This window comes from Camelus ferus, chromosome 8 (assembly GCF_009834535.1).
Source record: "Camelus ferus isolate YT-003-E chromosome 8, BCGSAC_Cfer_1.0, whole genome shotgun sequence".
Taxonomy (NCBI): domain Eukaryota; kingdom Metazoa; phylum Chordata; class Mammalia; order Artiodactyla; family Camelidae; genus Camelus; species Camelus ferus.
In genome coordinates, this window is record NC_045703.1 from 63138221 (window position 1) to 63157722 (window position 19502).

General features: G+C 43.4%; 1 protein-coding gene across 3 annotated transcripts in view; it reads right to left on the bottom strand.

The window, feature by feature from the left end:
- The window catches only part of CNKSR3 (CNKSR family member 3), an 89357-nt gene that overhangs the window by 7346 nt on the left and 62509 nt on the right, over nt 1-19502 (bottom strand). For all 3 annotated transcript variants that reach the window (XM_032485218.1, XM_032485215.1, XM_032485216.1), the window contains 5 exons: nt 15907-15948; nt 13064-13183; nt 9897-9956; nt 5202-5270; nt 4819-4965 (listed from right to left, as the gene is read on the bottom strand). In XM_032485218.1, the coding sequence (XP_032341109.1) occupies nt 4819-4965; nt 5202-5270; nt 9897-9956; nt 13064-13183; nt 15907-15948 (438 nt within the window). The remainder of the gene's footprint in view (nt 1-4818; nt 4966-5201; nt 5271-9896; nt 9957-13063; nt 13184-15906; nt 15949-19502) is intronic.

The window sequence follows — 19502 nt, forward strand, 5'->3', positions numbered from 1 at the left end:
TTTTTGTTTTGTTTGTTTGTTTGTTTTTACATTTTTTTTATTGAGTTATAGTCAGTTTACAATGTTGTGTCAAATTCCAGTGTGGAGCACAATTTTTCAGTTATACATGAACATACATATATTCACTGTCGGATTTTTTTTTCACTGTGAGCTACCACAAGATCTTGTATATGTTTCCCTGAGCTATACAGTATGCATATGCAGAATAGATAAACAAGATTATACTGTATAGCACAGAGTTTTTGTTTTTTTAATTGAAGTATAGTTCATTGACAATGCTGTGTTAGTCTCAGGTGTGCAGCAAAGTGATTCAGTGATACATATATAGATTCTTTTTCAGATTCTTTTCCATTATAAGTTATTGCAAGATATTGAATAGTTCCCTGTCCTATACAGTAGGTCCTGATTGTTTATTTATTTTACATATAATAGTGTGTATCTGTCAATCCCAAATTCCCAATTTATCCCTCCCCTCTCCCCTCTGCTAACCATAAATTTGTTTTCTATGTCTGTGAGGCTGTTTCTGTTTTATAATAAGTTCATCTGTATCACTTTTTAGATTCCGCATTTAAGTTCACTTAATATATCTCTAGGTCTATCCATGTGGCTGAAAATGGCATTATTTCATCCTTTTGTGGTTGAGTAATATTTCACTGCACATATATACCACTTACTGAGAGTTCTGAAAGCCTTAGATGTACAGTGAGAAACAGAGGCCCGGGAACCAGGTGCCAGACGGGTTAGGATTCTAGCTCTCAGCAAATCACTGAAGCCCCCCGAGCCTCAGTTTCCTCCTGTGAAAAACAGCCAAGCTGACAGTGCCTCTCACACAGGGCGGCAGTGAGGGCGGAATGAGTCAGTTCACGCAAATCACTAGCAATGCCACCACTGCCGAAGGGTGTGGGCTCGGAGCTCAGACTGGGTGCCATCCTGGCTAGACCTCTTATTAGCTGTGTATCTCTGGGCAACTCACTCAGCTTCTCTGTGCCTCATCTACAAAATGGGAATAAACGGGGGCAAGAATAGTACCAACATGGGGTGGCTGTGAGGATTAAGTGACAGTATAGACGTACACGCTTAGCACCCAGCTCGTCACACAGAAAAAACCCAACCTTATGCTGCTTAATTTAGTATTACAGACATGCACACATAACAGAGGTTAATTTTTAAAACTGAAAATCCACACAGCTTAATTTTAGTCATGTGACTGGTCTCAGAGGACCTATTTTTTAAGCCTTGTGTGAGACCTGCAGTCCTGTCTCCCCCACAGTCTGGTAGCGATGGCCAGCCTTGCCCGGCTGGTAAAGGCGCAGCAAAGAAATCCGAGTCGAAGCTCGGAGATATTTGGTGAAGGCAGTGGGAGGCGCCACGTGGGGACTGTGCCAGACTCTGGGGGACATAAAAAGACGGCCACATCCCGTCCAGCGCAGGGGTGATTGATAGCGAGCCGGTATCTCCTGGAAGTGAGAGTGTGAACTATAGTCTAGGAGCGGGAGGACGGAGTCCCCAGTGCTGAGCCACAGCCCCATTTTGGGGAGAGACGCTGAAGCACAGGGGGACGGGGCTGAGTCTCCAGTCCCTCATAAAATAACCCCCATATCCTGCAAGTCAGCCCCTAACACACAGGTTGTCAACTCTCCTCACTGTGCAGCCAACTGACATCTCATTCTGTCAATCTTGCACAATGTCTGGAAACATGGGGCCAGGACCCAAGCCCCCAACAAACAGAAGCAGAAGCAAACTGGAGCACTTCCACAGAACCGGCACTCCAGCACTGATGGTGGCTTCTCCACCAGTAACTCTCATTCACCAGGACTGGAGCCTAATAACAGAGCGATGAACACCCTTCCACTGGTGATGAGCACTGATGATGTCGACAAGAACCAAAGCAGCTCCCTCCCCCCAGAGGTGGGCCCCCAGGCACACAGACCCCTGAGAAATGACACACTAGGGAGCGCCCAGGGCAGCCAAGCTGCAAAATGGCCTCTGCGTTTTGGTGGTCGTTCTCTCCCTGGGTCGGAAGCAAAGCTAGGGTCCCCCTCCTCACCGTCACCTCTTCCCCCAAACTGCACTGTCAGTGGAACGTGGCAGGATGGCGGCCAAAACCAGAGGAAAGGGACGTGTGTCCCTTCTTCAGTGAATTTCCAGGAGTCAAGGGACTAACTGTAGCCTCTACTCTGAAATAATTTGCACTTCCCTTCCGCACACATTCACCTGGATTTTCCTGTCGCTTCAAACTCAGGGAGGCTCAGAAGACTCATCTCCGCCTCCCAGATGGCTCTTCCCTGACTTGCCAATTTCCGTCGCTGGTATCACCCACCGGGACCACGGTCACATTTCTCATCTGCTTCGCCCCTGCCCTGCCTGCCCTCCTCGCCCCTCCCCCAGAGCCTCTTCTAACAGTCAACACGAATGCCTGGGAGTGAGGCTTAGAAATACTAAATACTTGTCAGGGTCCCACAGCTAAGACGGGGCAGAGGTGGGATTTGAACTCAAGGAGTTCAGCTCTGGAGCCCCCTCCTGTCCACTATGCCCTGCTGCTCTGTGAGTCCTCTTGATGCTTCTTCCAAAGGGCCCCCTGCATTAGTCTTTCACTAGAATCACCCAGGTCGCCGGCCTCGCCGAGAACCACATCACCAGTCGTCGAGACAGGCAACACCTCCCAGCTGTGTTCCTTGTGGTTAGACAGCATCAGGGGCTCCTTCCCCCAACCCCCAGAATGTGACTGTATGTGGAGACAGGGTCTCTGAAGACACATTTAATTTAAAATGAGGTCATGTAGGTGGACCCTAATCCAGTCTGACTGGCGTCCCTGTAAGAAGAGGAGATCAGGACACAGACACAGAGGAAAGACGATGTGAAAACGCCTAAGGAGAAGACGGCCATCTGCAAGGCAAGGAGGGAGACCTCGGAAGGAGCCAGTCCTGTTAGCGCCTTGATCTCAGACTTCCAGCTCCCAGAATTTTGAAGAAATAAACTTTTGTTTCAGTTGCCCAGTTGGTGGCACTTTGTTATGGCGGCCCCAGCAACCTAACACAGATATTAATGTAAAAACCAACTGTCAGCTTGTTGTACACACTCTGTAGCCCGGGACTCCACACCGCTCGTCCAGCTCGGCCCGCCAGCCCAGCTCTCTCTCCCGCCCTCTGCCCCAGAGGGCCTGGTCTGCTCATTCTTGCAGGACGGCTGTGGCACCCACTCAGGGCCTCTCTGTCCACCAGGAACCCAGTTGCTGTGAACATTTGTTGCCAAAAGCTCACAGCTGCCCCCGTCTCTGGAGAACCACCCTCAGTTGACAGCTGCCTTCCCTGAGTACAGCCCTGAGAGCACGTCACTGTGTGGTTACACCTGTGCGACAGGACAAGCCTAGCTTCTACCTGAGACAGCACCTGGCTGGCTCTCCCTCCTTATCCTGCCTCCCTCCCTGCGTTACAAACTCTCCCTGAAGCACATGCCCTAGGTCATCTTCACAAGAACGTCTGCTTCTAGGAAAGCTTGTCTGGGCACCGCCCCACCCTGATGGCCACACATCCTGGGTCTGTGGGCTTGCGTCTCGTGTCTAAGGAGCAGTGTTCATCCCCTCCAGGACCCCGCCTCCCATCTGTCTCCCAAAGCCCACCTAGTTCTCCAGGCTTCAAAGTGCCCCCACCTCCCTGCGAAGAGGCGCCTTCACCTACCTGTCTGTCCCCATCGCCCCTTCTTCAGAACCCAACATCTACCCCTGGGCACCAAGGAGCTGGCAGAGCTAGGGGACAGCAAGCACTCCATCAGCAACTGATGATGAGTGCAGACCTCCATGATGTTACATAACACACTCTGAGAATTCCAGAACTATTCAGAGATGGCGCCCCTCCTACTGAGCGATGCAAACAGAAGCAGCGGGGGTGCGACGGATGTGCTCTGTTATTATTTAAGAAGTGACTTTAATTCTGTGCCCCTCCTGGCTCCACTCTCTGCGTCCTATTATTTATTTTTATGTCCCCGGCCACACCCCTAAGGTACATATGGAGATGTATTTCCCATGCTCCACGCATTGCATCACGAAGTTTCCAAAGTGATGGCTTGAGACTGCCACTGTTCTTTCCATTCGAAGATGGACAATACAATCACACAGTTGCAATCTCACTCTTACAAAAGGGCATTAAAATGTTATTGCTTTTCATTCATGGTTTAGGAATTAAACACTAAGGACTGATGACATAACAGTGGGGTTGGTCAGTGAGTCCTCCCACCCAGGTTAGGCAATAAGGAGTGTATTGTTTGTAGAGAATTTAAATAATAAAACTCACTAAAAGCCAGTTGGCCTTTTATTATCACCCAAGACCTCCAAGTCTAAACAAAGGAGTGATACAGCCCTCTGCCTCTATGCTGGCTGGGCTGGGCCCACAGTCCCTACCCTGCCTTGACACACCGCTGACTCAACCCCATGTGGTCTCTCCAAGGTTAATGTTCAGACTGGATCCCTTCACGTGGGCGTGTGTTTGAAAGGACAGAGAAGGATCAGAAGGACCTTTCTGCAGTGATGGTGGCCATGAGCCACAAGTGGCTACCAGGCACCTGAAATGTAACTGGTAAGACTGAGCCACTGAACCTTTCATTGTAATTATCTAAAGAGTCGCAGGTGGCTAGTAGCTGCCATACTGTTCAGGGCAAACCTGTGTATTTTCATATACACAGGATTACAGGATAATTATCCATACACAGACTCTGGAAACCAATCACCTTCAAACTGTAGTCTTTCTTCTGGGGGACAAATTAGCTGTCGGACACAGTTCCTGCACTGATGCCAGATGAAGGCTTACAAGTAGGGACAGTTACCTGCACCAGAGGCGGCTTCCATCGCAGGTTTTTCAGGGGAGCAGGTGTAAAGTTGAAGGAGCTCGTAGGGCGCTTTTTAAGCAGTAACACAACTCCTGAAGGATTCTCTCTCAACTTTCTCACCAAATTTTTCAGCTGCCATCCCACCTTCAAAAGAAAATGAAGAGAGGGGACTCACTCATGAATAATGAAAACTCAAGCCTATGGCTTTATCTCAAAGAAACCAGCTGTGAGCAAATAAGTAGCTATACATGTGTCTGTCTCTGCACTGCTTAAAGTTATGGAAAATCGGATATAAGCTGCAAATTTTAAAAATGCAAGCAAGACGGTTTAAAAGTTTTAGGGGGGACTATTAAGTCTTAAGTCTCAACGAACAAACTCACCACAGTTTGCTGATTCACCTGAATGACTTCATCACCAGCATGAATCTTCTGAGATCTGTCTGCAGGAGACTGTTAGAAACAAAGAGACTTGTCTTATTTTTCAAATCTTCTATTTCTTTCCGCTTCTATTTCTTCTCCCCTTTCTTCAGAAAATGAGCAATGGAAATACAATTTTCCCAAGAAATGTTACTCAGTATACTTGAGTTCCCCGAGAGCTCACAGCTTGCAGAACCCGGCATATGAATACAGGTGTTATCTACTTTATTAGTGGTTTGTTATAACAGATAATTTGTCAGTTGGAACAGCTAAGGTTCAACTAACCTATCAAGAAGAGTGGGACACACGATGGGCTGAGCAAAGCCACCGACTCTTTTAGAAAGTAACTGACACATATCCGTACCAAAATTAATCTTGCAAAAGCCGACTGTTTAACACATAAAGACCATCTCTGTCACTCTACCACCCCATTTCCTTTTGAGCAGTTATTAAAACAAAATCTTATTTTCACTCAAACTTGTTTTACATGCTATCACAATGCTGTTAAAACAGATAGTGGCAGGAGAAAATGTATTTCTTTGGGGAAAATGTAAGTATTTTTCTTTTTCAGGTGGATGTCTTTTCACAGTATCCAAACAAAGTCCAGACTTTGTATCCACCAAATAATATCTGCTACATACAAATTTGCAAATATCAATACAGATACATATACACATTCACATATGTGTGTACAGACAGATAGTTAGGTGTAAACTATTTGTCAAATATTTCCCATGGTATTCTTGTTCATTTAATCAAACTAGAATTCTTTGTTTAAGATGTTTCATATGACCAAAAGAAGAGATGTGAACTTATCTACAAAACAGAAACAGACTCACAAAGTAAACAAACTTATGGTGACCAGGGGGATAAGGTGTGGGAAGGGATAAATTGGGAGTTTGAGATTTGCAAATAAACTATTATATATAAAATAGGTAAGCAACAAGTTTCTTCTGTATAGCACAAGGACTTATGTTCAATATCTTGTAGTAACCTATAATGAAAAAGAACATGAAAACAAATAAATGTAGGTACATTTATGACTGAAACATTGTGCTGTACACCAGAAATTGACACAACATTGTAAAAGGACTATACTTCAATTAAAAACAAAAAAAGATATTTCATATGACCGAAAGAGAAGGAAAGGATAAAACTTTGATTTCAAATTATAATCAAACGTTATCTAAGCCAGTGTATTTTATTTTATGACATATAAATGGCTGAACCTTCAAACAATCTCCAAACAGCCTTTAGAAACAGCACCTTGAACACGGTGAAGGGGGCAGCACACTTGGTGAACCTTCTCACTCAACTGTCACGACGGGCTCAACCGGAAATGAGCAAGTGGCAACCGTAGCAACAGTCCCTTTGATTCAGCTAGTCCGACACAAGGCCCAGGTAATTATGGCAGTTATTTTTTAAAACATTTAACCTGCCACCATAACAACCAGCAGTGCCTCACCTGAGAGACCAGCATTGTGGGTACCCCTGGGAGATGGCCTGTCTCAAATGTCTTCCTCTTGAGGCACCTCCTACATGAATACAATGTATCAATGCCGCTTTTTGCCCCTGGTGTCAGATGCTTAACCCAGGTGACGGATCAAGTCTTACAGGTCTGCCTGTAGTCAGTCCAGTCCAGTTAACCTTCCTGGCCTGGGGATTCATTTCAGGTAAGCTTCACTTTCTAAAACATGGGCCTGAGGCCAGGAAGTCCCTGTTTATAAATAGGCAATCTTAAAAAATAGTAAGCCCCGATGGCTTGACCTGACTTCTCTTCCTAAGGACCCTCACACATTCATTTCTCAAACGCCTCCCCATGTGGTTAAGAGCTGTGCTTGGCAGGACTCCGGTAAAGAGAGAGCCTGGGACCAAAATCCTCCCTAGGGCAGTAGCGCTGGCCTATCTTCACCATCTCCTCCATGTGCCGGGCCAGACTATTGAAACTGATGCTCGTTTGGTTTGCTGTAGAAGAGCGATGACGGGGAGAAGAACGCATGCATTCCTCCGAGGTTCACCCCCTTCCCAGCATGTGCTGGGGGTGGGGAATGAGCGTACAGATGGGGTGTGGTCAAGACTTCTGCCGAGGTCTTGAATAACTTGAGAAAGGAAGACAGATAGTAAATCACTAGATATTGTTAGTCTGACCTTGGAATGAGCCTGGCTTCTCAGGTAACCTCCAAAAAAAAAGCAGACTGGATGCCTGAGATGACCTGCTGGCACTGCTTCAGCCTGGAGTCCAAGATAGCGGAGTGTGGAGATGCGTCGCTTGGGAATGCCAATGGTGACTTCCTTCCACTCCCACCCACCACGCTAGGCTTCCATGAAAACATTCTGACTCTGAAGCCATAGCGACCTAAATGATAGCCAGAAAGTTGCCCTGGAGCTGGCATTTTCTGATGCTGTTTAAGTGTAAAATGTCCAGCACTAAGTGTAAAATATCCAGATCAAGCCCTTCAGAAGTGAGCTCTTACCTAACCCCCCACCCTCGCCGACAAGACTTAGGAAGTGGCTGGCACACTCCAAGGACTCGATGAACCCAAGCTGATTGACTGACAGAATGAGGGACATTTTCAAGTGGATTACGAGATGGAATACGACAAGTTTTCCCCTTTTCAATCTTTCACAAGATGGAAACCACCACCTCTCCCTAGGGGACAGGTACCGCCCTGTACGGGACCACCAGGGTCGACCACAACCAGACAGACAACCCTAATCTCTCACCCAGTCTTATGAGTCTGGTAGGAAATCTAGGGATTATATCATTTAACATTTCATTTGATTTAAAAGCAGTTTTGTTTAATCTCTCATTCAACGCTCATCCTTCAAAGTATGGGGTAGGAGCTGGGGTGGGGAGCAGTGAAGGGAAGAAATCTATGTGCCTTCTGGTAATACTATTATAGTGTCACGCATGTTTATCCAAGATCAATAAAATGGATTCAAAGACCTGATTGAGCCTGGAACTCCACAGGTCTGGCTGTTAATGCAATTGCCAAATTGCTAGATGCAAAACTTCAACTCTTTAAAAACTGACACGAAGGAGGGAGAGTGTAGCTCAGTGGAAGAGCATGTGCTTAGCAAGCATGAGGTCCTGGGTTCAATTCCCAGGACCTCCATTAAAAATACATAAATAAATAAACTTAATTACCTCCTCCCCATCCCCAGAAAAAAAAATAATGAAACAATATTCATCATCCTTCTGAATCTATCCACCTCCAAAAACATGTACTGAGTAGGACACAAGTATGTTCTTGCTGTGGTTCAGCTCAAATGCACGAAGTCTCTGACAAGGATAAGGGAGGAACACTTGTGATTTTTTTTCTTTCGCACCAACCCCAGCCTAAAAGGAGAACTTCCTGTACATTGTTGCCAATCAGGTGCTGTGGTATAATAATAAGCTCAGTGTATTCTCTCTGTAGCTCAACAAAGGATGCTTAATGATACGAGCATCTTCTACTCATTCTTCTGCCTGAACCACACAACTCATGTATAATTCATTGACTGCCTTAAGCAACGTCCTTTTGGTCTTATTACTAAATCAAGTGTGTGTCACAAACCCTCATCAAAGATCACGCTGTTTTATCTTCTCAGAAGACCTAGCAGCTGAAGCTCAAAATCGGACACATACAGATTAGAAAAGGAGTTACCAAGTTTCTCGTTTTTAGGAATTACTTTCTCTTGTCTTAAGTAATTAGCTAGTCATTAACTCCATAGACACAGGCTTCTTTTACACTGATGCAGGGAGGCTTTTCAAACATTTTTAGCTTCATATCAATGTCATTCAGAAGCTAGCCATATTCTAGGTTGCATAAAGCAAGCATTCAATTAGCTCGACTTTTCACAAATTCAAAATGGTTCAGGGGCTAAAGAAAAACCTTTCATGTAGCAGAATTTTCAAAAGGAAGAAAACAGGGTACAAAGTCCCTCCCAGAAGAAACAGCCCTGCTTTTTCTATTCAAAGGATTAGGGGGTGGCGGGGGGACTAAATTTCAATATCATGCAAATATTATGAAATACAACTCTATGAAAAGAATCTTTGTTGAGCAAAAATCCCAAAATAGTTGCTCTGGTGACACACATAAATTCCATTAACAAACAAGCAAGCAAAAAAAACACTCCATTTTACACATATGGTCACCAATTCCAGCTCTTATAAGAGTGATTCTCTATACTGTACAGCACAGGGAACTATACTGAATACCTTGTAGTAACTTATGGAGAAAAAGAATATGAAAATGAATATATGTATGTTCCTATATGACTGAAGCATTGTGCTGTACACCAGAAATTGACACAACATGTAAACTGATTATACTTCAATAAAAATATTTTTAAAAAGAGTGATTCTCAACAACAAAGAGATGATTATTTTTGTATTCATGGGTTAACACCTCCAGGGTGCAAAAAATAATAAACACAAGGGTGGGGGCAAAAACTGGGCTAGGTGTATAAACAAGCACAATAAAGGACAATTTAAATAATACATGGATGACAGCTGGTGAAAAGCAGCAAGCCAGCAACAGAAATAAAACAGGCACCCACGCTCTCACTACAGATAATAAAACGGCACGCACACGTTTAAATGAAAAGTATAGGGACTCAGTCAAATCTGTTTAAACATACAATAGCTTTTGTATTTAATAGAGGACGTGAACTTACATTTTCTGTGGTTCCAGTAATTACGTGCAATCCGTCATAGGTGGATTTGATGTACATGCCCTAGAATGAGTCACAAATATATTAACTCGTTATCATTACTCCGACATTTAGAAATACTGCTGCAAGTGAGATTTAAACTTATAAAACAGGGACCTGAAATAAACTTACAAGTTTCTGCACAGCAAAGGAAACCATAAGTAAAACAAAAAGACAACCTACGGAATGGCAGAAAATTTTTGCAAATGAAACCAACAAAGGCTTGATGTCCAGAATATATAAGCAGCTCATATGACTTAATAAGAAAAAAACAAACAACCCAATCCAAAAATGGGCAGAAGACCTAAACAAGCAATTCTCCAGGAAGAAATACAAAATATCAATAGGCACATGAAAAAATGCTCAATATCACGAATTATCAGAGAAACGCAAATCAAAACTACAATGAGTCTCACACCAGTCAGAATGGCCATCATTCAAAAATCCACAAATGACAAATGCTGGAGAGGCTGTGGAGAAAAGGGAACCCTCCTACACTGCTGGTGGGAATGCAGTTTGGTGCAGCCACTATGGAAAACTGTATGGAGATTCCTCAAAAGACTAGGAATAGACTTACCGTGTGACCCAGGAATCCCGCTCCTGGGCATATATCCAGACGGAACCCTACTTCAAAATGACACCTGCACCCCAATGTTCATAGCAGCACTATTTACAATAGTCAAGACATGGAAACAGCCTAAATGTCCATCAACAGATGACTGGATAAAGAACATGTGGTATATTTCTATAATAGAATACCATTCAGGCATAAAAACCGACAACATAACGCCATTTGCAGCAACATGGATGCTCCTGGAGAATGTCATTCTAAGTGAAGTAAGCCAGAGAGAGAAAGAAAAATACCATATGAGATCTCTCATATGTGGAATCTTAAGAAAAAAAAAAACCAAAAAACATAAATACAAAACAGAAACAGACTCATAGACATAGAATACAAACTTGTGGTTGCCAAGGGGGCGGGGGGTGGGAAGGGACAGATTGGGATTTAAAAATGTAGAATAGATAAACAAGATTGTACTGTATAGCACAGGGAAATATATACAAGATCTTATGGTAGCTCACAGAGAAAAAAATGTGGCAATGAATATATATATGTTCATGTATAACTGAAAAATTGAGCTCTACACTGGAATTTGACACAACATTGTAAAATGACTATAACTCAATAAAAAAATGCTTAAAAATAAATAAATAAATAAATAAACAAACAAACAAACTTATAAAACATTAAAGGCAGTCCCTTCAGAACAACACTCATTTTTAAGCCTCCTGAAACATTGTAAAACAAGATCCAAAGAGCGATGAAGGGGAAATGACCAAGTCGAAACACTAGAGAAAGGAATCAGAAATGAGATCTCCTTGGTGTTATCATTTGTGTGTAGGCACAGAGAATTTTGCTATAACTCTGGGGGCTCAGAACAAATGCCCTCAGACCTGCAGAATGAATGAGGTAAAGACTGTTCTCTCCTGACCATCTCTTTGTGTGGTGACATAATGTATTCAGTTAATTTGGTATCACCAGTCATTGCCTGGTGACTTATCCAAACCACTAACAACCAGACCAGGACGTATGAGTGAAGACTATTAAACAACACAACATAGGAAGTAAATTAGAAACAGGCACCCCTCCAGTTTAAGGGAGGCACAAAGATTAACACGCTCCTTCCTCAAAGACCTGACAGGCAAATTCAGGGGTGATCACCGTCTCACGGGGAATACACCTCTGCCGTTTGACACACCATGGATAAAAACCCATTGATTCAACTTTTATTAAGATGGGGAAAGAGAGCAAAAAGTAGATAGTGCCAAGAGTAGTTGCCGGTACTAGTACTGTAATCACAGATTTTTGACCCTGAACTTGCCTGCCCAGCAACCTGCAGCACTGAGATGAGAATCTCGTACAACACTAACACCTCCAAGGTTGTGCCCCCTCCCCTCCTTTCCTGTCGCTTTCACAGGCGGAGTCGTCGGCTTCTCCCCCAACACTGTACTCCTCTTCCCAGGCTGTGCTAGAACAATTTCACCATCTGAAACGGCCCCTCCACGTCTGCTCACTCAGGGCAGTTCTCCACTTTAACACCTGACTGTAAACCCACCTCCAGGAAGTCCTCCCTGTTTATTACAAACCATCATTTACTCTGCAGCCGAGCAGTCTCAGCATGTACATTTCTCCTTACTGAGAATGTGGGCTTGTCGACTTTGGGTTTTTTGTTTTCCTGAGAGCAGGGACTGCCTTGATATCTCCCCACAGCTACCTACACACTAGGCGTCCTCCTCCTCCTCCTCGTCCTCATGATCACCAACACCTGCAACAGTATCTGCAGCCACCAATCACTGCACACAGACTATGTGTCCAGCTTCGGCGCTCAGCAGGCATCATCTAATTTAATACATTCAACAACCTTGTGAGGGTTATTGTTCTTATTATTCACATTTGACAAATGAGGAAATTGGCACACAAAGATGTTAAGCTACTTGAGAGCTGGGGTTTAAAGCCGGCTCTGTCTGATGCAAAGGCTCTAAGCTCATCCATGAGCCTCACTGTTTCTTCCCTTAAATTCCAGCACCTTAATCACATGGGCTCCTGGGAGATCTAGGTACCTAGGTATGGACCTCGGTATCTACCTCTACGTAGTCTCAGGGCAGGTTATTACAGAGCTCAGGCATTAATTCTGAAATCTTTCCAAAGTTTTTTTTTTTAAGAATCATTTCTTTCAACCAGTCTCTCCTCACATTCATCTGAAGTGCTAATAGAGATTTTCATAGCAGATGTCTTGTACCCAGAGATCATCTTTCCTTCATGTAAATGTTTTCTACCTCCTTATATTGCTAAGTCCTAAAAATAAAACTGTTTCAGACAATTCCTTCAAGGTATGAGTGTCTAGTTTTAAAACAGTATTTATTTTTATTCTTTGAAGATATAAAACGTATCAAGAGTTCAGGATGGCAAACTTCAAACTACATGGTGGAAAACAATCTAATTGAATTCTACTATTCAGAATTCTAGTGACAGTAACAAGGAATTATTTTAAAACACACACACACAATGACTTTAATAAATGATGATGTGTTCCTATTTGAAAATAAACAAATGTTGTTAGAATTCTTACCAGGCCTTCCCCGGGCTTAATGTTTGGTAGGTGAACCTCCTCCAGACACGCACACTGGCTCATAACAGGATCCGTGGTAGATCGGATTGTTTTGTCACAGATGCCATTTAAAACCTTGACCTCGAGTTGGAGAAGCAAACAGGGAAGATTCAATCACCAACCAAGTTTATCTCAAGCTAAATCTTTAAAAAACACACTTTGCCTATCACCTTAAGCTCTGGCTGGCAATTTTGACGATACTGTTCTATGAACACGTGGCACTTCGACTCCATATTTGCAATGTGTGTGAACGGTGTCGCTATTTCAGCTTCACTTTAAAAATACAGCTTCTAGGGGGAGGGTACAGCTCAGTGGTAGAGTGCGTGCCTAGCATGCACGAGGTCCTGGGTTCAATCCCCAGCACCTCCATTAAAAATAAATAAACCTAATTACCCTCCCCCCCCAAATAGTTACATTTAGATTAATAGGCAAAAGATAGGAATCAACAACTCCCCGTAGATGAAAAAAAAAAAAAGGCTAATAAAGTTTTTTTTTTTTAATATAGCTTCTATATTAACTCGTTTACAGCCACTGGAGATCACAGGCTGGGCAGTTAAGGAGAATCAGGTTTCCCTGCTATCTGGGTGGGTTTTTTAGGGAAACCAAATTCTCTACAAACCAAATACTGACAAGGTAAAATATACATATTTTTTTGCCTACACCTTTTATTAAATAGATTTTACATTTTCAAACAGTTTTAGTTTTTAGGAAAAAAAACTGAGCAGAAAGTACGAAATTCTATATACTTCCTTCCTCACCCCGACAAGTTTCCAACACAGTTATATTATTATAATACAGTTAATAGTAACAAGCTATTATTAACATCTTGCATTCTGTTCCTGTGGTATATTTGTTACAACCAATGAACTGAGAGTGATACATTACAGTTAACTAAAGTCTGGTTTACATTAAGGTTCACTCTTGGTGGTGTACAGTTCTATGGCTTTTGGCAAATGTATAATATCATATACTCACCATTACAGCATCACAGAGAACAGTGTCACTGGGCTAAAAACGCCCTCTGCTCCACCTACTTGTCTGTCCCCTCTCCCCCACTATGAAGCCCTGGCCATCACTGATCTTTTTACTGTCTCTATGGTTTTGCCTTTTTCCAGAATGTCAACCAGTTAGAATTATACAGCCTGTAGTCTTCTCAGATTGGCTTAGTAATATGCATTTAAAGTTCCTCCGTATTTTTTCATGGCTTGACAGCTCACTTCTTTTTCTTGCTGAACAATGTTCCATTGCTTGGATGTACCAGTTTGTTTATCTGGTTACCTACTGAAGGACATCCTGGTTGCTTCCAAGTTTTAGCAATTACGATTAAAGCTGCTGTAACAGCCTGCGCAGGTTTTTGTGGATATAAGTTTCTTTGATTTGGGTAAATATCTGGGAGTACAAGAGCCGGATCACAGGGTAAGAGTCTATTTAGTTTTGTCAAAAACTACCGTGTCTTCCAAAGTGGCTGTACCATTTTGCATTCCCACCAGCAATGAATGAGAGTTCCTTCTGCTCCACATTTGGTGTTGTCAGATTTTGGATTTTAGTTATCCTAACAGGTGGGGAGTGGCACCTCATTGTTATTTTAATTTGCAACTCTCTAACGAAACATAATGTTGAACATCTTTTCATATACTTATCTGCCAGCTGAGTATCTTTTTTGGTGAGGTATCTGTTCAGATCTCTTGTCCAATTTTTTTTATGAGGTTGTTTGTTTTCTTATTATTGAGTCTTAAGAGTTCTCTGTATATTTTGGATACAAGTCCTTTATCTGATAATGTGTTTTGAAAACAGTTTCTCCCAGTCCCTGGCTTGTCTTTTCATTCTCTCAACAGTGTATTTATGGAGCAGAGTTTTTAATTTTAATGAAGTCATCTCATCAATTTTTCTCTCATGGATCATGCTTTTCAAGTATCTAAAAGCTCACTGCCAATCCCAAGGTCACCTAGATTTTCTCCTGTTATTTCTAGGCATCTTTGCATTTGACATTCAGGTCTACGATCTTTTTAGTGATGGTTCACATTCTCTGAAGGCCAAACACTGACGGGGTAAGATTTTAGAGGCAGGAGGACCCGAGTTAAGGGGTCTCCATATAGGAATCGCAGTGGTTACTTCAGATTATTTCCCCCAATCAGAGTCATCTAACCTTTCAAAATTAAACAACCAAGGAAATCAGGAAATTCCAAAGAGTGATTTTCTTTTTCCAAGAGGGAGAACCCAAGAAGTGACACTTTTTCACATTCCTCCAATTTGTTTAGCCTCCCTATTTATGGAAAATATATTTATAGCAGTTTCATTGCTAAATTCCTCAACATCAGTAGGAGGAAGGCCTTATCAAATGAGCACAGGCTGGCTTATATCAAAGGGAGGAAGCGGTGATGAATAGTTACCAAATGCTCTTTAAACAGTCACAGTGCATCTCCCTTCCATCACAGGGTTCTTGCCAAGAATTTTTTTTTAATCAAAATGGTCCTACCATGAAATCTGCAGATCAGTTTAACCCTGATTAACAGGTTAGCTAGCAATTTAAGCGTTAAAAGTGTTCAGAAGGGAAAAAATTAAAAGCAAAGCAGAGACCCCCAATATACACAACTTAAGCACAGGAATTTTCACAGTATTTGGTCTTGTTGTTAAATAACTTTTATTCTTCCCTTTCCACCTAAGTGAACAGACTCATATCCCCAAAGCCAATATTTCAAAACATGTCCTGAAGTAATCAGCCACAGTACATTTACTTTAATTAATGTGATTCCCACTGCTTTGGGAAAAGGAATTTTACAATAACTTTTAGAAGGTGTACTTACTACAGTTAAAACTTTCTCCTCCATTTCTGCTACAAGGCAGTCCTAAAGAAAGAAGAAAGAAAAGGAAAACTGTAAGAGCTAAAAGCTTTTGGAAACGGTTGGCTTAGCTCTCACGAGATATTCCCTGGGGCCCTGGGAGGCCCCTGCCCCAACCCCGACCCTGCAGCTGCAGGAGAGACCTGGATTGGAGAAGGGGGCAGAGCAGGAGTTGGGCTGGCATTCCTCTCCTCCTAAGGCTCTACTCTCTCCTGACGCAGGACGCTCATCATCCAGGGAACCTGTCTGACCAACTATTTAATCAGAAAACCCACAAAAATCACTGAACTGAAATCCACCCACTGTCCACACTGCACAGAGAGGAGGAAGTCAGGAGTCAGAGTCCAAGAAAGCTGACGGTGACTCCCCAGTGTGACCCCAAGCTGCACTAGCACTGAGCCAACAAGCCAGGCGTCTGTAGCTCTGGGGCTGCCCACAAGAATAGCTTTCAAAGGAGGGTTTGTGTAAACTTAGCCACAACGTTTATTTTAAGCACCACTGAGATTAAATCAGATATTTCAGTCCTTAATAGATGAAAAGGGTTCCACAAAACATTCATTAACCCGCTGCCAAAAAACTGGTCTTGAGGTATGCTGCTGATGACAGTCAACCATGGGCTGGAATGCAAAGCATTATTTACTCAGCTTAAGAACAAAAGACTCGGAACCATATGAACCCCATTAGCTGATTTTAGGAATCACCATCGTCCTGTCTAAAAGCAGCTAAAGTGAAACCACCAGCGTGCAGCTCTTGTAGTGAACCTTCTAGAACGTATCTGCAGCAGAAGATTCCAATCCACAGGCAGCGTGCACACAGAAGAAAGGGAGAGCAACAAGATGTGGCACCATTAAGTATAATCCCACACTCGGACATCCTGAAGAAAGTGTGTTATTTTATGTCCATGAAAGATGTCCGTTGGAACTGTCAAACAAAAATCTTTACTTCAATCAAAAAGTCATTTTAGGGAGGAGGGTGTAGCTCAGTGGTAGAGCACATGCTCATTAGCATGCACGAGGTCCTGGGTTCAATCCCCAGTACCTCCTTTAAAATAAATACATAAATAAATAAATAAATCTAGTCTACCCCCCCCCAAAAAAAGGGCCATTTTAGGTCATTTTTTTAATTGCCACTAGGGAGTAGAGATAAAAATGTAGGATAATCTACACTATGTGATTTTATAATCAGATTTTCGCTCCCGCCTTCTTAACTTTTAAAAAAAAACTTCCTCTACTAGGTAAAAATGCAGGAAATAATAGTTAACTCCAGTGCTCCCCAAATTTATATTGATTCAGGAAAGGAGCAGCCAAGTGAGAAAACACTTTTAAAAAAGAAATTCAAAAATGTATTTTTGTACACGTGAATCTGAAGCAAGTTTAAACTGCAGGAGCAACCTCTGTGAAATATGAACAACTACAGCTCAGAAGTGTGCCCTTCCTCCTTCACCTTGTGCACGGAGCTAAACATCACTTACCTTGAGGGCCCCTCCCCTACTCACACCACCTGAAGGACAGAATTATTCAATATGTGCCAGCTTTAGCAAAATAGAATACTTACAGCCCTGTGCTAGAAATAAAACTAATACTCTGTGTTTATGGGTTTTTGTTACAAATCGCAAAATGACGGGAGGGCTGTCATCCCCGCGAGACGATCGCCCACAGGCAGAGGCCTCTCCCTACACGAGGGCCAGGAGCCAAGGTGGAGGTGGGACCTCCTGAGTCCTCATACTCGATTCCTTGATGGATCCAAGAAGCCACCAAGAAAATGATCTCCTTGTGGCGATGGAGCCAGTGGGTGAGAGGAGCGCTCCTGCCTCCCCGAATTGTCCCAGGCAGCCTGTGAAAGGCTCGCCTTTTCCCTTCCGCCGCAGTGAACGTGGTCCCCACACCCATTCCTACTGGCAGGAAGCAGCTGCAGGTCTGACTTCATGTTGTTTGGTGTGAAGGCAACAGAATGGGAAAAAAAGAAGTACTGGAACCGAGTCAGCCCCCAGATCCCGACAGCAGGGCTGAGCTCTGTCACAGTCCTGGGTCACCTGCATCAGCAGGCTCAGGCCAGCCCACCTGGCAGCTCCCAGGTGCCCCTTCCCTCTGCTGCTCTTCCTTCTTCCTAACTGAGCAGCCTGGGGCGATCTGCTGAACCTTTCCACCTCAGTTTCCTTCTCTGTAAAGCGAGGATGATAAAACCTATCTCAGAGCGTTGTCGAGAACAAAATGTGGTAACCCACGTCCAGCACGTGGTCCACACCTGAGACCCCACCAGCGCCCAACAAATGGCCTCGTGGCTGTCCCTCCTCTGCTGCAGGGTGTTCTTTCTTTCCATGCAGTTTTCTCGGGCTCCTTCTTACTCACTTCGCCCATCTCTTCCCGCAAGGGAACTCCGCACTTGCCACTGCCATTCAGTCTCTCACCATCACAATTTCAGCTTTCATGCCCTTGTGACTTCGGGAGGACAGAGATCAGAGTCCCGCCCCACCGTAGGATCCTTCCTCTGAAGTTACAGCCTGAAATGTGGACGCAAGCTCTCTCTCCCTGGACTCGGGGTGGGACTCTGGCTGAAGCAGGCTGAAAAGAAGCGTGCAGTCTCCTTACAGGGAAAAAACCAGCAACTGGCCGTCCTTCCAATCAGGAGAGGTACACGCTGTCATCCAAAGGAAGGATGCAGAGAACGTGACACGAAAGAGGCGGGGAAGGCGGCAATGCATGGAACACGGGAAGCAGAAAAAGGACAAGCAGATGCCTCTTTTGGCAGACAGGGACACAAAGAATGAAGACTCAAGGAGGGCATGTTCCTGATCACCAAGAATCAACAGACTCAGCTTTGTTACCTTCAATTCCCCAGAAGACATAGCGACAAATGGAAAAGACAGGTTTCGTCTTCAAGAGTCAAAAGATCTTCTGTCAAGAAGTTTTGAGAAAAACTGCACTTCCTCGGGTTGAAAGAGGGGGTGGAATCCCTGGCAAATTCGGCCCTGCTGCTGCCCTGACGCCGCACATTGGAAAAGACACTGCAGCATCCTTCAGTTGTGCACACGGATGTTATACCACTTGCCAAAGCACTTGTGTTCTCCAGCGCTACAGAAAACACGTGCTCACCGAGAGCGAAACATATTATTTCAATCTAAGTTCATAAAATAACATTCCCATATATATTTATACATTGCCAGTCTTAATCCTTAAAAATTGTCCAAAGTTTTAAATAAACTAAAAAACACCAGAAATACCAAAATATTTGTTAACTTTGTCTCCTTCAAGTACCAAGTTTGGTTCCAGAAAACCAGGACCAGGCAAGATTTTAATTTTTCCCACTACAGGATGTAATTTCTCAAGTAGGCCCTGTGCTTTCCATGCGTTATATCTTATTTAATCTTCATAACAATCTTTTGAGGTAAGTATTGCTATTTTTGAAATATTTTATATTATTTCTCTAGATTTAATTTTACATGAATGCATAAATGTGGTCACATACATGCTTTTGGTTAACGAAAAAAAAATGTTTTCTTTGGCTTGGCTCCTACGTCCCCTCCCCACTTCCCTCCCTGCCAAAGTAAATCCAACTTTTCT